Genomic DNA, 24,026 nt, shown 5'->3' on the forward strand with positions numbered 1-24,026 from the left:
GTTTCAGGTACTTTGTTTTCAAGGAAAGGAGCCGGTTCGATCGCAACGCATCACACTATGTTTTCCGCACATGAGATCTTTGGGATTACACTCTGATATGGTTTTATGATAATATGTTTGATTATTGACACTTGGATTTTGACATGAGATATTAATATGAATGTTTTTTTTTATTGATGGTTTTATATAATAACTTAATTAAAACGAAATTTTTGGGCGTGAAAATTGGGTCGTTACATGAATTCTAGGGTTTCTGAAGATCAGTGGGGTCTTTATTTCTTCCCCCTTATTCAGTTTCGAACCCACTGAATTCCCCCTTCTCTCACATGGAACAAAAAACGATTTGGTTTATCATTGATCTTTTTGGTCTCTAGATTGGATTTTTGGGTTTCAAACATCGATTGCCCATCATCGATCTTCTTTATTTTCACCGATCTTTGAGACCACAATTAATTTCTAGGATTCATCATCGATTGGATAGGCGTGAAGCGGTGAAGGCATCAAAGTGTATTCTTCTGCTATTGTCAAAAGGATAGGGGGTTCACCTGAATCTGGTTTTCTTCTAGAATTCATCATCATTTTCAGGTTTTATTTTGGTGTTGAATTTGAGTTACAATTTGGTTTTAGATGTATATTCAGATTTATTGTTGAACGTTAGATAGCTTTGTGTTGATTTTTGGGTAATTTATGTGGTATTGGATCTTTGGTCGTAGATGATGACCGGATTTGGTGCCGATGACCGGATGTGGGATTTAATCGAAGGGCAATGGTGGTCGGAGGTTGCTTTCGGATGGCGGGACATAAGGAGGGGTGGGATGGGGGGTAAGGGGTGGGGATGAGTTTTCATTTTAATATATTTCACTTTTTAAATAAATAAATAACAAATTAATTTAAAAAATAGATGAGGGCAAAGTAGTCTTTTTTACATTTGATAGGGACCAAACGTGCAACAAAAATATAAATTAGGACGGTCCGAGTTAAAAAAATTTGTTAGGGACCATCGGTGTAATTTACCCAAACGTAAAAGAAGTCAGATCGATCAACAAAATAAAAATAACAATCAACACAAAATAAATGCATCTTCGTTATTCTATAAAAACCAACAAATAGATCGTTTTCCATTATTCTGGTAATTAGCCTCCCTCCCTCCACTCTAAACCTCGCTAATAAGCATGGAGACTGGACTCCGGTCGACACAAACGAGGGAACCTTGCCGGAGAATAATATTGTTTCCCCTACCATTTCAAGGTCATATAAATCCTATGCTTCAGCTAGCAAACATTCTCCACACCCAAGGTTTCAAAATAACCATCATACACACCGAGTACAACGCCCCCACTCATTCAAACTATCCTCACTTCACCTTCAACTCCATCTCCGATCGATTTCATGAGATCGAACACCAGTTGCCGACGATCCCGGCACCGGATCCCGGTCATTTCCTCAATTACCTTAATAGAAGCTGTGTAGATCCGTTTACGGATTGTCTCACTGGGTTGTTGGCTGAATCCAATAAAGGGTCGATCGCTTGTCTTATCACAGACGCCGGATTCTACTTCACACAGGCGGTGGCGGACACACTGAAACTCCCTCGGATGGTGCTGCGAACAGGCAGTTTATCTTGCACCACTGCTTATGGCGTTTTACCCGTTTTCTCTAAATCCAAAAATATTTGCTTTAATTTTACAAAAGAAGGTACTCAGTTTCAGATGTTTAATTAAGTGCAGGTTCATCCTGTACGTATCCATAAAAGCGACGAGTTTAATGATAAATATACAGATACTCTTCATTACTAAAGTATATCGGTTCACTTGAGACGAGGTTGACGTTTTAATTGGTTCAAAAACGAACTCAAAACGTACAATGACAGTCGTATGATTTAATTTCCTTACTTTTGGATCATGAATATTGTTAATGTTTACAGATTTAGATTATGAAGCAACGGTGCCGGAATTTCCGCTTCTGAAAGTCAAAGACGTCATGAAAATGACAATCAATCCAAAAAGTTATGGCGACTTCCTCACCAACATGCTTAAACAGATGAAATCATCGTCAGGGATCATTTGGAACACCTTCAAAGAACTTGAAGAACCTTCTCTAAAAACCATCTGCCAAGAGTTTCCATGTCCTAGCTTCACTATAGGCCCATTAAACAAGTACTTCTCATCATCCTCCAGCAGTTTGATCGAGCAAGACAAGACAATTCTCTCATGGCTAGACACCCAAGCTCCCAAGTCTGTGATATACGTAAGTTTTGGAAGTGCTGCGCAGATTACCATGTCGGAATTTCAAGAAGTGGCTCATGGGTTGGTGAATATTGGTTTACCGTTTTTGTGGGTGGTTCGACCAAGGGTGGTTCGTGGTTCAGAATGGCTCGAGTCTTTGCCTGAAAGGTTCCAAAAAGAAGTGGGTGATAGGGGACATATCGTGAAATGGTGTCCTCAACAAGACGTGTTAGCTCATCCAGCAACGGGGTGTTTTTGGACTCATAATGGATGGAATTCAACATTGGAGAGCATATGCGAAGGTGTTCCTATGGTTTGTTCGCCTTGTTTTACTGATCAACCAATAAATGCAAGATATGTGAGCGATGTTTGGAAGATTGGTGTTTTGTTGGAGGATGGGTTTGAGAGGAAGGGCATCCAGATGGCACTTAGAAGAGTAATGATGGATAAAGAAGGAGAAGAAATGCGTGAAAGGATAAGTTGTCTCAAGGAGAAGGTAAACCTCTCTCTCAAAAAAGGCGGATCTTCTCATCAGTCATTAAAGAGCTTGGTTGATTATATTTCATTGCTGTAATTACTTGTATGCGTGCATTAATTAATTACTTGTAAGAAGCTACATCACTACATCAGATGTTACATTTTGAATAAGATCATTCATGATAATATTATGATGATTTATTATTGCCTAATGATAAGAAGATACATAGTATATATAATATGTATGGATTAAGTTGGTCATAATATTTTTAATAATTAGCTTTCTTTTCACATGATCACATCAATAAACCTTTGAATAAGTAATGATCCAGGTACTAAAATAAATAAATACATCCATTAAGGCCTGTGGGTATGCACAACAAAAAATCTAGCCTTTAGCGTCGCAATTGATTCCAGCTATCGTCGCTAATACTTTTAGCGACGACATGTCGTCTCTAAAGAGTCGTCGCAATTAACGCGTAGCTAATACTCCTGTGTCGTCTCTAATGCCGTCGTCTCTAATACATGCCGTCTCTAATACTCCTGTGTCGTCTCTAATGTTGTCGTCTCTATTTATATTCCGATGACCGGACAGAGTTTTTCCGACAAAGCTCGCCGGAGTTATATGTCGTCGCAATTAGTCGACGTCGCCCTAAAGGCGTCGCTGCTAATGTTTTTTTTTTTTTTTTTTTTTTAGCAAAAACTTATTTTTTATGATATTATAGTTTATATCATAAATAAATAAAACACAGATTTGATAAAAATAGATAAATAAATATATACCACATTACATAAAACATCAAACATACAATATTACATATCTAATAAATCTTACATAAACATCTAATATATAATCCATAGACTATCTAATAAATCCAAAATAACATCATTCATAACATAAAACAAGAAATACTATGTTTCTTCGTCTTCGTCTTCCCCATCAATGTTTTCCTCATTGTTGACTTGGTTTTTAAAGGAGCGGATAATGTCTCCAATGGCCGTCACAAATGCCGGGTTTTGAAGAAAAGCATTCACATCAACATCCTACAATTAAGTCACAAACACATTAAGTCATTAACAATTCAACAAACTATCAAACCATCAAAGCACCAAATGAATTAAGTCGATAACAATTTAAGTCACAAGTACATGTGTTGGTTGCGGTGCTTGTGACTGTGACTGTCATTGGGATAGAGCACTTGTACCCGCAGTTGAAGAAGCTTTAGGCCCAATGCCTCTCACATGCCCCCTTCGTGTACCCAACACTTTCTCAAATATTGCGATCCAATCAATAGTGTCTGGATCAGCACCAAAGTCGGCTATATGATGAGTCTGTAGAGCAACCTCAGCAACTAAGGCATTTTGTAATTCACAAAGATTGTTAATATACTTTAAAACTAACACAAAAAAACCAACAATATACTACGAGAATTTGAAGTAATAATAACTTACATATTGGTCTTCAACCAAAGGATCAACAAATTCCCCTTTTTTATTCACATGCGCACGATGAAATACTTCAAGTCTATTCAAATTCTGTTTAACATTACAAAATATGTTATATTTGAATAAACACTAAAAAATATGGTATAACTGAATAAGCATTATTGTAACTTACTTTCTTGAAACAAGCACTACCATAGCTGCACGTCCCTCCACGATTCTTCACTACTTGCTTCTTCCGACATTCTTTGTTTCCAGCGGATCGTTTTTGATGTTTTTCTGTTAAGAAATGGTCAATAGTAGCATTCCAACGCTGCCGATCCATACCCGTAGGGGCTTGAGCCCTTGCTGCCTCCACATCCCCTGCAAAATCAATCAAACGGTTTTTTGCAATATTTTTGCGGCCTCTATACCGCGCATATATCTGATTGTTCAGTGATGCCCAATAAGTTGGAGCCATGGGATGATTTGTAATCGCTCCAAAATCAAACCATGTCTACAAAAAAGAAATAGAGAAGTTAAAAATAAATCAAATTAAACAATATTAAATATATAACTTTATAAATAATTTACCGAAAGATATTGGAACATGCCAACCCTTTCGGCTTCAGAAACATCAGTCCATGTGTCCTTATCAAAACCGATGTCCCGCCACATATAGCTCCCAACCTCCCGAATGAAACATTCATACACCTCCCCAATCGTCATGTTAGTATTTATGTCGAATACTATCTTCAGAGGCTATTCACCATTAGCTTTAAATAGTTTGTGCATTTTTTTATTTACCGCCATGCCTCTTCGTCTCGGAGGTACCACTGCATAAAAAAATATTAGTCAGATAATTTTTTATATACAAACAATATGAAATACAATGAATTAGAATAAATCTTAATTACCATCGTTCTGGTGATCACCAAAACCTCCATCGAACGGATGTGGTGGCTCGTCACCACCGTCGCCTCCATGGCCCATCACAGCAGCCATGAGATGGAGCAATGCAATCCAAAAAAATGACATCCTGAAAAATTATAACACAATATGAATATATATACATATAATATGATATGATTACAACAAATACAAACCTTATTTTACTAGTCAAATGTAAAGATTTTTTTAATCATTCTCGCCCCCAGACACTTCAGTGTCTGCTGACACATCACTATCATAATCATAATCTTCCTCATCATAATCAGTCTCGCAATCAGACACATTATTGATGATACTCGTTGGTGGGTCAACTTCAATATCATCTTCAACCGATTGAGAATTTTGAAAGTACTGGTTAAAGTCGATTGAGAGAGTGAAATTAGAAGAAACATTACTAAGAACGAGATCGGTTGAATCATTGTCGACATTTTCAATGGGATCATGGTCGACATCGTTCATCGGTAGATCCCAAATTCTTCTATGATTAACATTTTCAACAACCCACCGTTGGTTGTAATTTTCGTCACTTCGAGAAGGTTCTTGGATGTAAAATACTTGCTTGGCCTGCGTAGCAAATATGAGTTGATATTCGTTGCTCAATTCGCGTTGTGGGTCGATACTGGTGAAATTATTATCAGATTTAACTCCTGCAGTATCGAACCACTTGCAACGAAAAAGTACGGTGGAATATTTATGAGGATAATGCAACTCGATAATCTCTTCTAGCTGACCATAATATTTCTTCTTATTTTCTCCCTCAGTTAGAACCCCCGAGTTTTGTGTTGATCGTTGGGCGTCACGCATAAGTACCATAAACCTAACACCATTCACTATGCAAGCGGTGTAAGTAAAGGCATTCGCATGCGCACCGATTGAAAGAGCCGATAACTCCTTGTTATACTCTGGAGATTTTTGTTTTTGCATATTATAGACCTTATGAAGGAACCATTTAGGGAATTCGGTTTTTTCATCACTTTCAGGATGTAATGATTTGAATTCACTACATTGATGAAAAAATATACATATTTAGTAAAAAAAGAGAAATTAAAAATAGAAAATGAATTAAAAGACAAGAACACTTACGCAATATACTTTCTGACTTCCTCACAACTATCAAGCACAAACCAATGTAGACGTTTTCTTTCCTCTAGACTGAGATTTTTCATTTTCTTTGCGCTAGCCGGTCGACACTTAGACTGAAACACCCATAACTTTGTTTCTTCTATGCCAACATCCTCGTTTCTTTCGATGCGATTGAATCGAGTCTCGACATCTTCAAGGTACATCGAACAAAATGATAATGCCTCTTCAGCGACATAACCCTCAGCTATAGAACCTTCCGGCCTCGCCTTGTTTCTGACATAGTTTTTTAATTTTTTCATATACCTTTCGAAAGGATACATCCATCTCATACATACTGGGCCTCCACAAATAGCTTCATCAGGTAAATGCAAAACTAAATGAACCATAATGTCAAAAAACGCAGGAGGATAGATCACTTCTAATTTGCACAATATTTTAATAATGGCTGCTTTTGCTTCTTTCATATCCTTCACCAATAGTGTTCTTGAGCAAAGTTGCTTAAAAAACATACAAAGCTCTACTATTGGTGTATAAACACCTTTGCCCAAAAGCCCTTTAACTCCAATGGGTATCAAACGTTGCATAAGAATGTGATAATCATGAGATTTCAGCCCAATAATGTTATTATTGGTTTCATTCACTTTCTTACTGATGTTAGATCCAAACCCATCAGGCAGTTTCACATCTCTTATAAACTGACAAAAACGAATGCGGTCAGGTTTCGTGAATGAGTAAGGTGGGTGAGGTTTAAGGAACTTGTTGCCACTCTTTTTCAACCATTGACTTTTCCGAATGTTTAGTTTTGTCAAGTCCGCCCGAGCATTTGATGTGTCTTTAGACTTATCATTCATCAGAGAAGTACCCAAAAGACTCTCACCTACATTTTTTAATATGCATAAGATCGAAGTTATGCTTCAGCTCAAGAGAAGACCAATACTCAAGTTCAAAGAAGATGCTCTTTTTAGACCAATTCAACTCGAACTCCTCACGATTCCTCTTAATACCAGCTCGTTGAGCAGCTACTTTAGCCGGTGGACGAAACAATAGACGAGCGTGTTGCGCTTGTATTTCTTCCTCACTAAACTGTCTTGGAGGGCCTCTTGTCTCATGTTCACCATTATAGTCCAAACTTTTTCTCCATGGATGATCAACATCTAAGAACCGGCGATGACCAACATATACAACTTTATTTGATACTCGGTATGATGGAGTGTCTTCTTTGCAAGTCGGACAAGCTTTGTACCCTTGACCGCTCCAACCGGATAAACTACTACGAGCTGGAAAGTCGTTTATTGTCCATAACAACATCGCTTTCATATTGAAGAATGTATCTGTCGCTGCGTCTTTAGTACGTATACCAAAACTCCATAACTGCTTCAACTCATCCACTAACGGCCTAAGAAACCATTGACTTTTCCGAATGTTTAGTTTTGTCAAGTCCGCCCGAGCATTTGATGTGTCTTTAGACTTATCATTCATCAGAGAAGTACCCAAAAGACTCTCACCTACATTTTTTTAATATGCATAAGATCGAAGTTATGCTTCAGCTCAAGAGAAGACCAATACTCAAGTTCAAAGAAGATGCTCTTTTTAGACCAATTCAACTCGAACTCCTCACGATTCCTCTTAATACCAGCTCGTTGAGCAGCTACTTTAGCCGGTGGACGAAACAATAGACGAGCGTGTTGCGCTTGTATTTCTTCCTCACTAAACTGTCTTGGAGGGCCTCTTGTCTCATGTTCACCATTATAGTCCAAACTTTTTCTCCATGGATGATCAACATCTAAGAACCGGCGATGACCAACATATACAACTTTATTTGATACTCGGTATGATGGAGTGTCTTCTTTGCAAGTCGGACAAGCTTTGTACCCTTGACCGCTCCAACCGGATAAACTACTATGAGCTGGAAAGTCGTTTATTGTCCATAACAACATCGCTTTCATATTGAAGAATGTATCTATCGCTGCGTCTTTAGTACGTATACCAAAACTCCATAACTGCTTCAACTCATCCACTAACGGCCTAAGAAACACATCCAAGTCCTTCCCGGGTGATTTGGGGCTGAGAATCAACAAGGTCAACATGAAGGAGGACTCTTTCATGCATAGCCATGGTGGAAGATTGTAAGTGGTGAGTATGACAGGCCACGTGTTATGAGGATTACACATGTTACCAAACGGATTAAAACCATCAGCAGCAAGGCCTAAGCGTACGTTTCGGGGTTCCCTCGAGAAGTTAGGATACTTCATATCAATTTTTTTCCATGAAGTACCATCAACGGGATGAATCATCGTACCATCTTTGGATCGTCCGGTACTGTGCCAAATCATATCTTTATATGTGTGTCTAGAACAGTACAAACGTTGTAGTCTGGGGGTCAGGGGAAAGTATCGTAACACCTTATGAGAAACCTTCTTGCCCTTTGTATTTTCATCAACCCACCGACTCTCATTACAAACTGGACACTTTTGCAACAACCTGTGTTCTTTCCATAAAAGAAAACAGTCGTTTTTACATACGTGTATCGACTCATAACCCAAGCCGATCTTTTTAAGTGTCTTTTTTGCTTCGTAATGTGACGGGGGGACCCTGTTTCCTTCAGGAAATGCAGTTTGCAACAACTCAAGAAGCTGATCGAATGAACTATCAGTCCATTTGTTGATCACCTTGATATGCATCAGCTTTGCTAAAAAGTCAAGGGACGAGAACGAACATCCAGGATATAATTTTAATTGCACTTCCTCTAACAGCTTTTGAAATCCATCATCGACACCGCTACCGGCGGTATCTGGGTTCCCTTCGTTGCAGTTGGTATCATTTTCAATCACACCCCCCATAACATCATCAATAACATCGGCCATCTCGTTACTACGCGGTATGTCTTCAACAACCAGGTGAGTTGTATTTTCGCCGTGATACTTCCATATAATATAATGTGGACTAAAACCATGTTGAAGTATATGGAATTTCATTATGGCTAGTAGTATAAATTTATTGACATTACATTTGTTACACGGGCATCTGATTTGACCTTTGTTATCGACGTGTGGTTTGGACCTCTCGATAAAAGATTCGAGTCCTTGTTGGAACAGGGTAGAGTTACGGTTTTCAATAGTAGTCCAGGTTTTATCAATAGACATGTTGCAACTGAAATATAGATTAGGTTTTAGTGTTTACTCTACAAGAACTAGAATTAGGATTGAAAATTTATAAGGATAGAATAACCACTCAATCAGATGGAATAGGAAACCGGATAACGGGAGAGTATTCACAAGGGTAGGCTTCTAAACCCACTTTTTGAATACCTTACCTCATATGCAAATGTGTATTACATGATTGACCATTTAAGAAAAATTTGGCAACATTTCCCCTTAGCTCCTAAGTATATATAAAATTATATACCGAGGAGCAAAGAGAAAATAACAACCGAATATTTCTTAAACAATCAATCATGTAATACACATTTACATCCTAAATGAGGTAAGGTATTCAAAAAGCAGTCCCAAAATGGGGACAACCTGAAATTAATTTCTAAATCAATTTCGGGCGGGTAATTCTAGGCTTTTGATGATTTAAAAAGAAGACACTTAAACTAAAAATAACTTACTTATTTATTATATCATTGTACTTTAGCGTCTTAATTTTGACTTTTATTTTTTATTATGTCATTATACTTTCAACAATATTATATATTTGTTATTTATATTATCTTTTTTTTTCCATATTTTGATTTTTAATCCCAACTTACTTTTGTTTTTATTTTTCTATTTTGAGTAATTATAACTTAGTTTAGCGTATTAATTTTTCATTTTTATTTTTTCTTATAACATTGTACTATAAACGATATTATATATTTGTTATATATATCATTTTTTTTTCATATTTAGTGCCGTCACTTTAATAGAATTTTTTTGAAAAAAAAAATAAAGACGTTGTACTATAACGATCTTTATGGATACTATTTCTTTAGTAGAATTTTATTTTTAGTTTGTTTATTTAAAATAGTAAGCTATTACTATTTCTTTATGGATACTTTCTATGTTATTAAATTTTTAAAAATATAATTTATTTGATGATTTTAAATAAAGTTTTCATTAAATATTAATATACAAGCTAATAATAATAAATATTTCATATGTCTAAAGTTAGCCCATAACAGCCCTATATAAATATTTATATTTTCACATATATTTTTTCATACAATTCATATAAAAATGTCTATATTTTCACATACATTTTTCATATATTTCATATAAATACCTATATTTCACATATATTTTCACATACATTTTTCACATAAAAATGCCCACAATTCATATACATATATTTTTTCACATACATTTTTTCATATACATACACATACACATATATTTCACATAGAAATACATTTATACATACATTTTCATATACATTTTTTCATACATACACATACATATACATTTTTTTCATAAATATTCACACATACATATACATTTTTTTCATACATATTCACACATACATATTTGCATATACATTTTACATATATATTCATAGATTTCATCTAATTTCACATACCAAAAAATATGCAAATTTCACATAACAAAATATATACATTTCACATATATTATCAACAAAAAAAAAAAAAAAAAAAAAGTGGAACCTGCTGCCGATAAACAGAGTGTCGCCGGAAAAGTGAAAGTCGCCGGAAATATCTGCTAGCCGCCGGAAATTGTGAGAGCACCACCGGAGTTACTTAAAATCACAAAAAAACTGAAACTAAGCTTAAATATAGATGAAAAAACAAGAGAAATATAAAAGGGAAGAGCAAAACGCACCTTACCGGAGTTTTAATCTCGCCGGATAACTTAGATTTCGCCGGAAATGGCCGGATATTGCCGGAATCTGCTGGAAATTCACGGGAAATGAAAGCCTAGAAGGAGAGGTGGTTTGTGGTGGTGAAGTACGCCGGAAATTGACGTTATGTCGCAGAAAAATTGGATGGTCGCCGGAGTTTGCGAGGGAGTGTATGTACCCAGCGAAACTGAGTTTTCTGGACGCAGGGGTAGTCAAATGGATGATCCCTTTAGCGGCGACGCTTTTTGCGGCGACCCCCGAACCAATTGCGGCGACAAGTTGGAGGGAAAAACACGCGCCATTCTCTGGATCCTGGTAGCCGTCCGATCTAAAAACAATTCAAGGGTCACGATGAAAAGCACACAGATCGATATCAATAGCGGCGACCCGTCGTCGCTATTGGAGTCGCCGCTATTGCGTCCCACCAGATGAAACCCTAGCCGATGGATCACTATAGCAGCCTACGGTCAGGATTAAATGGCGTGTGGCACAACAGGATCGTCGGTGGAAGACCTTTAGAGACGACATCTGTAGTTGTAGTGACGACAGAGACCATTAGCGACGACCTTGTCTAGTGTCGCCGCTAAAGCCTGATGTCGTCGCTAAAGAGGTCGCCCCTAAATGTGTTATTTCTTGTAGTGATGGAATGGGAAATAAGCGAGGGAAAGTTTCCCACACCCCCGGAACACAAGGGTGCGGGAAAAGGGATAGGGGGAGGGGGGTATCATTCACTCTCTCATCGTGTGATTGATCAACTTTTTATTTATTTATTTTTTTTCAATTTTTTAATATTTTTTAAATTATATATATATATATATATATATATATATATATATATATATATATATATATATATATATATATATATATATATATCATAGTTTTTAATCTACAAAAGGAGTATAGTATTTGTATACAATATTTTGTTTAATAAAAATAAAAAAATTTAAGATAGTGAAATTATATAATAAAAGATGACTGTTTCCTGTCTTTTTGTGAGGGAAAGAAGAATGAGGAAGCTGAGGTGACACTCAGCAGTGAAAGATGTTTCTTGAACATACCGTATGATTTAAAAGGGAAAAGTATCAAACAATTAAACCCTTGATCATAGCTAAAACAAAATAACTCACTAATAATAATAAGAATTAAATTAAATACATGGAATATATACAACAATTCACAATGCTCTAATTCAAGCCACACACAATATTATGAATCATAGATGATAGCTCAAAGAAAGGTGCAACTACCCATCCTTTGAACTTCTTCACGCACCATATAACTCACCATGACACCCAATATATATACATGGTATTCAGTTGTAGGGATTGTTGAAAGGGGCTGATGGCTTAACAGGATTTGGTGGCAATGGTGGAGCATATTCAAAATCATTATAACCCGCAACATTTTGGATTTTAGTGGATGATGATCTAGAGGTAGATGGTTGGATCCCATGATTAGTGAAGTTTATCTTTAAACTGCTCCATTGATTGTATTCCACACTTTCTAATCCTTTGGCGTGTAATATTGTCATCAATGTTTTGGCTATATCATGGACATCGGTAGTACCTTGAGGAGTTACAGGAGAAACAAGATTTTGACGAGGCAATTGATTTGGATTGTTGGTTTCTAGAGACAAAATGATTTTTTTCTTCGGAAACGTACGCTCTAGAGAAAATTTGATTACTTCAGGGTGTTTAGCAGTTAAGATTGTGAATTTTCCAATCTCAGGGTTCATTGCTAACAATTTGACATCACCAAGTTCACCAAGTGTCTTCTTCACCTTTTGTATGCATCCATCACAGTTACAGAACCCGTTGATCACAATTGTCATTTCAGTGCTCGTCATTGATGTTTGCTGCAAATGTTATAAATAAATGCAACCGAAAGATGGTGAATTGTTATGTCATAAAAAATATATATAGAACAATCCTTCAAGATATAGTTATAACTTATACTAGTGCGTGCAAAAGTCAACTTGCATGTATCTCGACTCGATCACAAGAATTTGATGTATGAAGTTTGAATTCTTCAATATATACACGACCTCATCTACAAACTTCTAAATGTGTTTTATGCATATTAATTTGTCTTAATTGGAACTATTGGGTCCATCATTCAACATATCAAAATAATATATTTGAGAACACCAATATATATATATATATATATATATATATATATATATATATATATATATATATATATATATGAATGACTAAATAAAATTACTATTGAAGTTAAAAGGATCAAAAGAGAAATTGTTCAAACCAAAAAACTACGTCAAATATAATTGATCAATCAATCTAAAATGAAGTTGAGCTTTCTGCGGTTCTGCGCCACTTTAAAATGTTATTAAACGTATAACAAATTTGAATGCAACTATTAAATAGAATTATAGTTTTAACAAAAATCAAGAAAAAGTGAAAATGCAATGAAATAGCCGGATAAAATGATTTAAACATATATAAAATACTTACAACTTTCTGCATCATTCGCTGATCGAAGAGAGAAGACAGAGAGCTTGTGCTTGTGAAAGAGAGCTTGTGCTTGTGAAAGGAAGAAAATGTTAATTGATTTAAAGAAAACTAGAGGAAGTGCTCTTTAAATAGGGAACAAGGGAGTGGATTGGTCCTTACGCAAAAGCTATGGTCGACTTTCTTTAATTGTTTTATGAATTCCTTATCTTTATATTTAATTAAGGGAAATGAAAGTAATCTAATTCTTATAAATGACATTTTTGACAAAAATATCCAAACTTTTTTTATTATTATTATTATAAAGTAGCCATATTTTTCCGGAGAGGTCTTCGGAAATCCGGAATACGATTCCGGACCATGGTTCCGAAATACATTTTATTTGGTTTTTTTTTGTTTTTTTTGTGTAACAGGTGGTTCTTTTTTTTTAGTATAAGTTTCGGTTTTATACGATTGTATAAGTTTTATAAAATATATAAGTTTTGGTTTTATAAATTATAATATGCAATTAAAATCAACAAACAACTAATAAATATATAAACTAAAGGAATATTTTCTTTAAGTGATATTACAAATACAATGTTCAAGTAGTCTTTGACCTTGTACTCCAAAATAATTACAATAATATATGAAACACTATAAAATTAAAGACGATTACTACAAATGCAAGCAAGTAAGCAACAATAACACAACTAAAAATTCTTTGTTACACGACAAAACGGATGAGTTCTATAACAAAAAGTCTAGCTATTTCTGAAAATAACTCAAAGTTTAAGGGGGTAAGCGCAAACACTGGATCAAGTACTGAAGAACGTTTCCATAGTGATCACCAGCATAGCCGACCATTCCAGTCTCCAGAAGGAACGTTACCGTGCATCCCAACCAATACTTACCTGCCGCGTGGAAGTTAGATTAGTCAACGGTCAGCCCGAGCATGTCCAGATTCCAAGATAAATTACACAGAATTATTATAAACAAAATAAATTACACAAAATTAACAAAATTGGTGAATAAAATTAGTTATAAGTTTCGAGTGAGAAATCTATAATTTTTCACACCATTCCAAAATAAAACAACTTTGAATAATGTCCCTTAAAACCATGATAAAAATACATGTCATCATCCATATCCCATATCCCATATGTGAATAAACCATAGCATGGATTCCATATAAGGTAATAAAATCATAAAATGTATTATTAATAAGACAGGAGGAATACTAGAAAATTAAGTGCTTGTATGATACCTCCGTCATTAAACATCTAATAAACAAATTAAGCTTCAAAACCCTATGGGCAACCAATGGGCATTCCAAATAAAAATTAAAAATATCACATGTTGACCATTGACCAGCTAACTCTCATCCATCAGAACACAAAACAAAACAAAAGGTAATGTACGTCGTCATATATTCATCAGTCATCACTTCCTTACAGATGATGTCATGCCATTAATGCCACAATTGCAATTGCATGCCATATTGAGACGTGCAAAAGTTGCATTGGTGAACAATAAGAAATGAAGTTATATTATCGATTTTATATGTTAGTTGAATATGTCCACAAGAACATTAAAAACATCTTCTTTGAAACTTGAAAGTAGTATATGATCAGCCAGAAATTACAAGTAACTTGAAGCACCAGAAACTGTCAATCATCTTCTGCTAGATTGTGACTTCACTAAAGGAGTCTATAAATGAGTGCTTAAATGGTGTGGGGTTAAAACTCAACGGCTTACTTCACCTCGTGAAGTCATCAACTTCGCAGCCTCGTGGTGTAATTGTCCAAGAAAAAGAGGAATCTTCATTACAATTTTATATTTTCTTTGGTGGAATGTCTGGACCGCAAGGAATGAGAGAATTTACAAGGATTTAAGACTTTCGTCCACAAAAGTAGCTGACAATGTTATATCTTTATCATATCTATGGTGCAAACACAGGAGCAAGGCGGGTTGCGGCAGTTGGACAGACTGGTGTTGCTCTCCATTTTCTCATCTTTAAAATTCTATCATGTAATTGTTTATGTTTTTGCTTCGTTACCCTTACTTGTACTTAAGCCCACGTCTTAGTTGCTTGCTAACCGTGAGTGCTTGTTCTTTTCCTTTTATATATATTTATATTGCATTTGCTGTTTCAAAAAAAAAACTTAGAAGTTGAAGAGAATCCCTCAACCCAATAGCTAGCTACAAAAATTAATCTATTCAAAATTTTGTCCCGTTCTTTTCATCTTTTGTATTTAACTTGAAAAAAAAAAAGAAAAAAAAAGCTAATTAAAGATTTGATCCATTTCTTTTCTAGTTTTGGCGAACATGGCTACTTCTTGCAATCAAGATTGATTCGGTAAAGATCCTAAAATAATCAAAACCGTCATTTGGCATTAAAACTTAATATTTCTCTTTCTGCTACTATTGCCTCCTTTTCTTTATGTTTACTGATGCACAAAAAACTTTCTTTGATTTGCTCTTTACCTCTCGTTTGTTCATTTTTTTTCCTTTCCTTTTTTGGCCCGTTACGGTCTTACGGATTACTTTTGACTTTTTTCAAATTGAGCGGTTCGAATTTGTTTGAATTTCTGGTTTTCATTCATTTTCTTGATCTGGATACTTTAGACTTAAATATTTTTATGCAAATCTTGATAGACCAGTGTGCAAATTCATCTATAGATAGGTTATATCTTGTATTAAAGTGTTTCTTACACCATTAAAGAACCTCCATGAGAGCTTAATTAAACAACTCCAAGACATGAACATTGATGTCATATTAGATTACAAGCAAAAGATGATGAAGTTCTTTTATCTAAAAGAAGTTAAAGATACTATATGTGTTGAACACCTTGACTTCTTGCAGCTTACTTTTTCATGAATGTCATTCACTTAATGTATTCTGGAAAGCCAAACTTTCATATATGTTAAGTTGTTAACAGTTATTATAATTACATTGCTTTAATGTCCTTAATTAAACGTTCTAAATTACAATAAGACGATCCACCTTCCATCAAACATTGTTTTGCAAGTTTCGCCATCTTATCCGCTGATTTCCTAAACTCATCCTTCCTCTCCTCCATCAATTCCCTCACCATCTTCTCCACAATCACTCTATCACACGTATCCTTCATGTCCAAACCCAACTTCCACACTTCCCCTACAAATCTACTATTCACCTGTTGATCCAAAAAGTAAGGCCAACAAATCATCGGCACACCTTCAACCACACTCTCGAGCGTCGCATTCCACCCACTGTGTGTCAAAAACCCACCCACACCACCGTGGGCCAACACCTTCTCCTGCGGAGCCCACTCAACAATGCATCCTCTCTCCTCCGTGCCTTTGGAAAGTTCCGGTGGGATTTCAATGACATCACTCAGGACTGAATGTCGCCGTATGACCCACAAGAAACGGGAACCACTATTCACCAACCCATACCAGAGCTCCATGTATTTCTCCTTTGACATTACAGCAAGACTTCCAAAGCTAACATACAGCACGGATTTTGATGGTTGTGAATCCAGCCATGGAATACAGCTCATGTCTTCTTTCCACAGACTGTTTGAAGAAGGTAGTGACGAGGAGAAAGATTCGAGCTTCATCTTCAGATGAGCGTGTAGTGGACCAATGGTGTATAAATTTGGACAGGAAGTGCGTATTTGGGAAACGATTGGACCCTCTAAATCATCAAAAGTGTTAAGTATAAGTCCATGAGCTCTTGGGTTTTCTGTACCTTCAGAGAGATAGGTTTTGACATTTGGATCTGACAAGTTAAAACGACAAAACAGTGGAAGATCACGGCGTCTCAAGAATTCTTCCATGCCTGGTATGCTCTTTATCGGTGTATCTAGGTCGTTTCCTATTAGAAATTGATTAATCAAAAAAGTAAATCGGCTATCAAAAATGGAGGAACACAAGAAATATACGCACCTGAGAATGGTAGTTCACGGGATTCAATGAGGTCGGGAAAACAGAAGAAGACCCACAGGCAACAAGCACTGATTGTACGAATATACATAATGGGTATACCTATTTCATTAGCTACATCACAGGTATACCCCATAGTTCCATCTGCAATTATACAAGTTACTGGTCTGCGTGAATCTGAACTTAGTTTGCCTGAGGTCAACAGATCCTTGAAGAGGATACTGCTTTTGGTTTTTAAAGATTCCAGCACTTCGATAAAGCGATCAATGGAACGAGGATGGTCTTCTGGAAGGCCATCAGGTATGGTTTCTAGGTGGAAACCTGGGTAGCTGCTAAAACGGGACTGTATATTTGAGTATTTGAGGAGTTTGGTGTGGATAGGATCAGTGAGAAGTAAGGTGATGTGGAGACCCGAGAGGCATAGAAGCTCAGCTAGCTTGATGGTGGAGTTCACAGGGCCTTGTAATGGCAACGGGAATATCAACACATGAGGTGGGAGTACTGTTTCTTGATCCATCACAGAAATTGTTGCTTGATTTTGTTGTTTATGAATCTGTAGAAGAAACATCGATAATTGATTTCACGTCACAACTCATAAGTCATAACTCTATCTAAAAATACTAAATCACATCATGTCCAAGTCCAGCTACAAGAATGAAATTAGAGCAAACCAACTAAAGAAAACTCTTAATCCCAATGATGTCTATTGAAATAACACAGTGGAAGTCTGAAAGACCATATCATTTGAAATACTCTAGATCACTGAACTACATAAACCATAAAATATTTATGGAAATGGACCTTTAATGCATTGCAAATAATCACGCGAAGCCTAATTGCTACCAGGTAGCTAAAACCAAAACACAATGGAGGCGTGATCAACAGCAAATTCATCCTAGTTAAACTGTTGAAGAATCAAACAGTAGTGACACAACAGGTAAATTACAGTGAGGACTAGCACGATTCAGCTACCTGCAGATTAATTAGCATATACAGATCTCACCAGAAACAAAATTTCAACCGGATTGAAAGGAAGAACTTGATTAATTCACACTTAAAAAGTAGAAATAACAAGTTCAATAATCATCCAGAAACTAAAAATCTTCATTGGATACAGATGAATACTTGGAACACAGTCGTAATTGCCACAAGAGAAAGGGGGGGGGGGGGGGGGGGGGAGTTACCCTGGATTCAATCAAAAACAGACTTTGCAAAATACGGGCTCAAGCCCTCTTCTGCGACCTCCTTTAATATTATGATTTTGGGTATTATTTAATTAATTTATTACAATTCCATATATATATATATATATATATATATATATATATATATATATATATATATATATTAGAACGGCAAATCTACACTATTCCTGAATTACACCTAATACTATATATATATATATATATATATATATATATATATATATATATATATATATATATATATATATATATATATATAGAGGAATGATCATTTGAAAATTTATAATTTCCCGAAAACTTAAGAATTAAAAGTGGAACGTTGGATAATTTTTTGGACGGCGTGTCACAATTTGTAAATATTAGTAAAACGAGTGGCATACCAGGTCTCTTAAAAATAATCATGAGGGTAATTTCGGTAAAAAAATTGTTATGTCTTAAAGATCAAAGATCAAGCAACCATCCGATCATTCTCTCCAAACCTTCGTCGTCCTCACCTACCACCCTCTTCTCTCACGCCTTGTGATATCCCTTTTCTTTCGTCGTTTGTTCTTCCTAAATCTCGCATCAGCCGTGTGGAATCAACGATCCAACCTCGGAATCCATGACTTCCTCCCTGATTGTCGATTATGAAGGTATTCCTTCTGATTCCCTCTAAGGCTTCTGATCTCCTTTGCAGACCACCGATCTCTGCTCCACATCACCGGTGTCGGCGTCGGCTTCAACTCCACTTCCGATCCGGTAAGCCACAAAAGCGATTTTTTTCATCTGTTGACATTGTACATCTGATTTGCTTTATCTGTTGACTGCATCTCTGATTTTTTTCTGTTCATCTGTTGAATCTCCGATTTCTTCTGTTCATCTGTTCAGTGTTAGTTCTTCTTGGTTCGGTACCCACAGGGGAAACACCAGTGGGTTTTTTCTTGCTTATGAGCCTGTATTTAACTGCATATGTATATCAATTTGCTTGCATATGTAAATCGGTTTCATTGTGATATTGGAACTGTGAAATTGTATTTGACTGCATATTCACGTTTTTTTTTTAATCGATGAATGATTATTTGACTGCATATGTTCATCTTCATATGCGCTCTTTTCGCTCCGCTCACACAGGGTTACACAGGTATATGTTAGTTCTCGAATCCCTCACATTTGCAGCAAAAGGTGTTAAAAGTGCTTATTTTTTTGGTTTTTTTTACATTACCCGTTTGAAGATTCGTTAAGTTTTCAATCTCTGTTTCATAAATTTTGACTGTAATATCTTGACTTGCAGAGACACATCTCAATGCTAGATTTAGGGTATATTGTTGATGAAGCTCCATAAGTGAATGCTTCAAAGCAGTTCTATGCCATATAATCTTCTAAGAGGTAACACCCCCAATCCGTTTCTATTGATTTGTTGATATAAAAATTGAAGTTGATAACAAAAAGTTCTTAGACCTGAATAGATGGACACATTTTGACTTTTGTAGTCAAAAAGTAAAATGGTGAAGGATTATGGATTTCTCATTATTTACATATTCCAAATACAAAGGAATATAATTGAATTTCATTCTGTTGTAATGTATATGCCAGAGTTACAAATGGGAACTACTAGAGGAGTGATTAGTGATAAATGGTCCATGAGGGTTCTCTGGCTTACAGCAATTGGAAGTGTTGTTGGTATGATGTTGATGCTACTACAATTACCATTTTACCCTTCACCCCCTTCTTAAATAAAGTACATTGCTAATTTCTGAGTGTTGTAGTCACATCATCTGCACGTTTTTTTTTTTTTGGAATCGATGAATGACATTATTACATTGAATGATTATTATAAACCCAAAGTATTTGCAATAATGATTATTGTAATTAAAAGAGTATACAAATGAATCTAATATGCATTACATGTGATTCATATATAAAGTACATGTGATTCACATGTGAATCACATGTGATTCACATATGAATCACATGTAAATCACATATAATTCACATATGAATTACATGTGATTCACATGTAAATCACATGTGAATATCACATTATATAATCACGATGAGAATCTTACATGATATAATCACATGCGAATCTTATATAATATACGCATGTGTATTTTTGTGAGTGTTCTTGCATTAATCAAATTTTTTAATTTTTTTGTAGATTTTGAAGAATTTGTGGAAAATATTGAAGAGGTGAAAAGTGATAAATTGAAGAAAATATGAAAATCTTAATATGAAGAAATGATAACTTGTACTATTATGTTTATAGGTTGAATAGTAAAATTGAGATTTTTTATGATTACTTACGAATATTATAGTTTAAGAAATATGCATATATTCATTTGAAAAAAAAATACATTAATGAATCTAAAATGTTGATTTTTTTGTTAAAAAAATTAGAATTTTTTTAAATATTCTAGTTTTTTTTTTCTATAAATTTACTGATTTTTAAATATTTATATTTTGTTAAAAAATGCAGCTTTTAAAAAAAATTGCAGTTTTTTTTGAAAAAGTTGCACTTTTTTTTGAAAAAAAATTGCAGTATTTTAGAAAAAAATGTAGTTTTTTTTAAAAAAATTACATTTAAAAAAAAATTACAATTTTTTTTAAAAAATTGCAGTTTTTTTTGAAAAATTATAGTTTTTTTTAAAAAAAAATTTCAAATTTTTTAAAAATTTATGCTTTCCAAAAAAGTTAAAAAATCTGCAATTAAAAAAAAACGATAGTTATTTCTTTTATTAAAAAAATCCAAAAATTTGTTTTATAATGTTAATTTGAAAGCTTTTTATTAATATTTTCAATAATACAAAAAATTAAGTGGGATTGGTATGATGACGATAATGCCCTTAATGAGTTGATTTTGATCCAACGTTCCACCTTTAGTTCTTAGGTTCTCCGGAAACTATGAGTTCTCAACGAATCTCAACCATATATATATATATATATATATATATATATATATATATATATATATATATATATATATATATGGAAAAGTAAATATACATTACTAGGGCTGAGCATTTGGACCGGTGAACCGGACCGGACCGAACCGTTTTTTTGGACCCCCGGGCCGGTTCTTGGTTCTAGGAACCCATTAAAACCGGTCCGGTGTTTTCCCGGCCCGGTTCGGTTTTTACCGGGTTTAGAACCGGTTGGATCCGATTTAAAAAAACAAATTGTAATCTATGAAATTTTTTAAACAACCATAACTCATTCATTTTAAGTCGGATTGACACGCGGTTTTTTTTCAACGTTTAATTTACAGTTTGTAGATGAATTTAGACTATAATTTTGTTGATTTTGGTATTATATTCAATGAGTTATAGTCTTTCAAAGTTGAGCTATCAAAGCTGAAAAATTTCAGCTTTTCAGCAACAGTTTTAAAATTTTGTAATCTGTGAAAATTTTTAAACAACCATAACTCATTCGTTTTAAGTCGGATTGACACGCGGGTTTTTCCAACGTTTAATTTACAGTTTGTAGATGAATTTAGACTATAATTTTGTTAATTTAGGTATTATATTCAATGAGTTACAGTTTTTCAAAGTTGAGCTATCAAAGCTGAAAAAATTCAGTTTTTCAGCAAGATTTTTAAAATTTTGTAATCTGTGAATTTTTTAAACAACCATAACTGATTCGTTTTAAGTTGGATTCACCTGCGTTTTTTTTCCAACATTTAGTTTACAGTTTATAGATAAATTTAGACTATAATTTTATTGATTTTGGTATTATATTCAATGAGTTACAGTCTTTCAAAGTTGAACTATCAAAACTGGAAAAATTTCAGCTTTTCAGCAAGATTTTTAAAATTTTGTAATCTGTGAAATTTTTTAAACAACCATAACTCATTTGATTTAAGTCGGATTGACCTGCGGTTTTTTCCAACATTTAGTTTACAGTTTGTAGATAAATTTAGACTATAATTTTGTTGATTTTGGTATTATATTCAGTGAGTTGAAATCCTTCAAAGTTTAGCTATCAAAGCTGAAATATTTCAGCTTTCTAACTATTATTTTAGACTATAATTCTGAATTTTATGTATCTTTGACAGATAAATCATATGAAATAGATCTTGGTGAACTTGATTTATGTGTTAGTTGCTTTTATTTGGAAAATTAATTTTGCAAATTATAATATTATAACGTCAAGGTAGATTAGTTATGAATGAAACGAAAACGTAATTATTTTTACAAGTTGTATCGTATCAAACCCAATAACACATTCGTTTTAACGAGTTCTATCAAACTCAAAAACTTATTTTAACGACTTGTACTCTATGCAATTAAAGTTGTACCGGTCCAAACGGGTCCAAGAACCGGAAAACCCGGACCTGGACCTGGACCCAGACCCGGACCCGGACATGGACACGACTCATCCGGTCCGGTCCACGGTCCACAATATTCTCCATAACCGGTCCGGTCCAAGAGCCGGTCCGGTCCAAGAGCCGGTCCGGTTCGGTCCAAATGCTCACCCTTATACATTACAGCCCCACCTAAGTTTAGGTACTAAACCTCATGAAACTATGTCGTTTTATTAGATAAAGATTGCAAATAGTAGATTCATGATTAACACTTTACATTGCAGATTCAATATTGAAGCAATAATTTTGATAGGGAAACAAAAATGTTAATTATATTTGACCTTGATGATGGTGGAAAACAATAATGTCCACTAATATGAAGTAATAAACGATAATGGAGGAAAGAAAACATGGATGGTTAAACGATAATATAGGAAAGAAATGCAATTGAGAATTGTATATTTACCAAGTGAAAGCTGAACCGGTTATATTTACTAAGATAAAAGTGCATAATTTAGAGGTTTAGTACCTAAGCTTATGTAGGGCTGTAATGTATATTCTCTATCCCATATATATATATATATATATATATATATATATATATATATATATATATATGTTTGAATGAAAACATTTTTTAAATCGAGAACATTTGAGAACGAATATGGACCACTAATTTAATCATTGAAAATTCCAAGTTTATTAAAAAAAATTATTATTTATTCTACATCTTTTCACGTTTTAATAAACACATCTTTAGTATCATATTTCAATCACTATGAACCTGCACTACCAAGACCACCGTTGGACACTACTGAACCACGTCTGGACTATCGCCGAAAAAGACCGGAATGACTGACACACCGTTAATCTGTTTCTTCACTCTCAACGGATCATCTAGTCACTTCCCCGCTTCACCACCACTCGTTCACTCGCCGGAAACCAGCTCCTTCTCGTCTACTCTTCGATCTCGTTGTAACGCCCGTGTTTCTAGGCTAAGTATTAGTATAATGCTGAAATAGTTAGGGTCAACAATTGTAAACTACTTTGAAGTAATAAAGAGGAATTATTTGAATATTATGTGAATTATGTGATTATATGTCCATTATACTTATTTATAATATATAATAAGTTAAGAATAAAGATAAGCGTCAAAAATAAA

At 34.7% G+C, this 24,026-nt stretch overlaps 3 protein-coding genes and 2 long non-coding RNA genes across 7 annotated transcripts; 2 read left to right on the forward strand and 3 right to left on the reverse strand.

The window, feature by feature from the left end:
- Positions 1-1,169: 1,169 nt before the first annotated feature.
- Positions 1,170-2,833, forward strand: LOC145161309 (UDP-glycosyltransferase 76G1-like). The gene is made up of 2 exons (XM_079080812.1): positions 1,170-1,695; positions 1,925-2,833. Exons 1-2 carry the CDS (start codon positions 1,173-1,175, stop codon positions 2,797-2,799), a joined length of 1,398 nt encoding a protein of 465 aa, XP_078936938.1. The 5' UTR covers positions 1,170-1,172; the 3' UTR covers positions 2,800-2,833.
- Positions 2,834-7,663: 4,830 nt separating this feature from the next.
- Positions 7,664-9,022, reverse strand: LOC145158600 (uncharacterized). The gene has a single exon (XM_079077475.1). It carries the CDS (start codon positions 9,020-9,022, stop codon positions 7,664-7,666), a length of 1,359 nt encoding a protein of 452 aa, XP_078933601.1.
- A 3,102-nt stretch (positions 9,023-12,124) lies between these two features.
- LOC145157070 (uncharacterized) lies at positions 12,125-13,565 on the reverse strand. Its single transcript, XR_013737074.1, has 2 exons — positions 13,475-13,565; positions 12,125-12,852 (listed from the first exon to the last, which is right to left on the reverse strand). It is a non-coding gene; the product is annotated as an uncharacterized LOC145157070 (long non-coding RNA).
- A 2,785-nt stretch (positions 13,566-16,350) lies between these two features.
- LOC145161303 (7-deoxyloganetic acid glucosyl transferase-like) lies at positions 16,351-18,640 on the reverse strand. 3 transcript variants are annotated; one of them, XM_079080808.1, is made up of 3 exons: positions 18,565-18,640; positions 17,384-17,933; positions 16,351-17,312 (listed from the first exon to the last, which is right to left on the reverse strand). In XM_079080808.1, exons 2-3 carry the CDS (start codon positions 17,895-17,897, stop codon positions 16,402-16,404), a joined length of 1,425 nt encoding a protein of 474 aa, XP_078936934.1. In that variant the 5' UTR covers positions 17,898-17,933; positions 18,565-18,640; the 3' UTR covers positions 16,351-16,401. The 3 variants fall into 3 exon arrangements, with proteins under 3 accessions (XP_078936934.1, XP_078936933.1, XP_078936932.1); XM_079080807.1 differs by lacking the exon at positions 18,565-18,640 and adding an exon at positions 18,353-18,499; XM_079080806.1 differs by lacking the exon at positions 18,565-18,640 and adding an exon at positions 18,182-18,497.
- Positions 18,641-19,026: 386 nt separating this feature from the next.
- LOC145161310 (uncharacterized) lies at positions 19,027-20,934 on the forward strand. The gene is made up of 4 exons (XR_013738465.1): positions 19,027-19,323; positions 19,856-19,950; positions 20,158-20,244; positions 20,723-20,934. It is a non-coding gene; the product is annotated as an uncharacterized LOC145161310 (long non-coding RNA).
- The last annotated feature ends 3,092 nt before the right edge of the window (positions 20,935-24,026 follow it).

Source organism: Lactuca virosa, chromosome 2, assembly GCF_052849685.1.
Source record: "Lactuca virosa cultivar CGN04683 chromosome 2, Lactuca_virosa_CGN04683_v6, whole genome shotgun sequence".
NCBI classification, from domain to species: domain Eukaryota; kingdom Viridiplantae; phylum Streptophyta; class Magnoliopsida; order Asterales; family Asteraceae; genus Lactuca; species Lactuca virosa.

What these genes read in the sequence shown, in the direction of transcription:
- LOC145161309 (XM_079080812.1), top strand. Translation starts at nt 1,173, where the DNA reads ATGGAGACTGGACTCCGGTCGACACAAACGAGGGAACCTTGCCGGAGA. An exon ending in CTTTAATTTTACAAAAGAAG is followed by an intron (nt 1,696 to 1,924) that starts GTACTCAGTTTC and finishes TAATGTTTACAG; the next exon opens with ATTTAGATTATGAAGCAACG.
- LOC145158600 (XM_079077475.1), bottom strand. Translation starts at nt 9,022, where the DNA reads ATGGCCGATGTTATTGATGATGTTATGGGGGGTGTGATTGAAAATGAT.
- LOC145161303 (XM_079080806.1), bottom strand. Translation starts at nt 18,274, where the DNA reads ATGAATTTGCTGTTGATCACGCCTCCATTGTGTTTTGGTTTTAGCTAC. An exon ending in TTATTTGCAATGCATTAAAG is followed by an intron (nt 17,934 to 18,181) that starts GTCCATTTCCAT and finishes TTTCTTCTACAG; the next exon opens with ATTCATAAACAACAAAATCA. An exon ending in CCGTGAACTACCATTCTCAG is followed by an intron (nt 17,313 to 17,383) that starts GTGCGTATATTT and finishes AATTTCTAATAG; the next exon opens with GAAACGACCTAGATACACCG.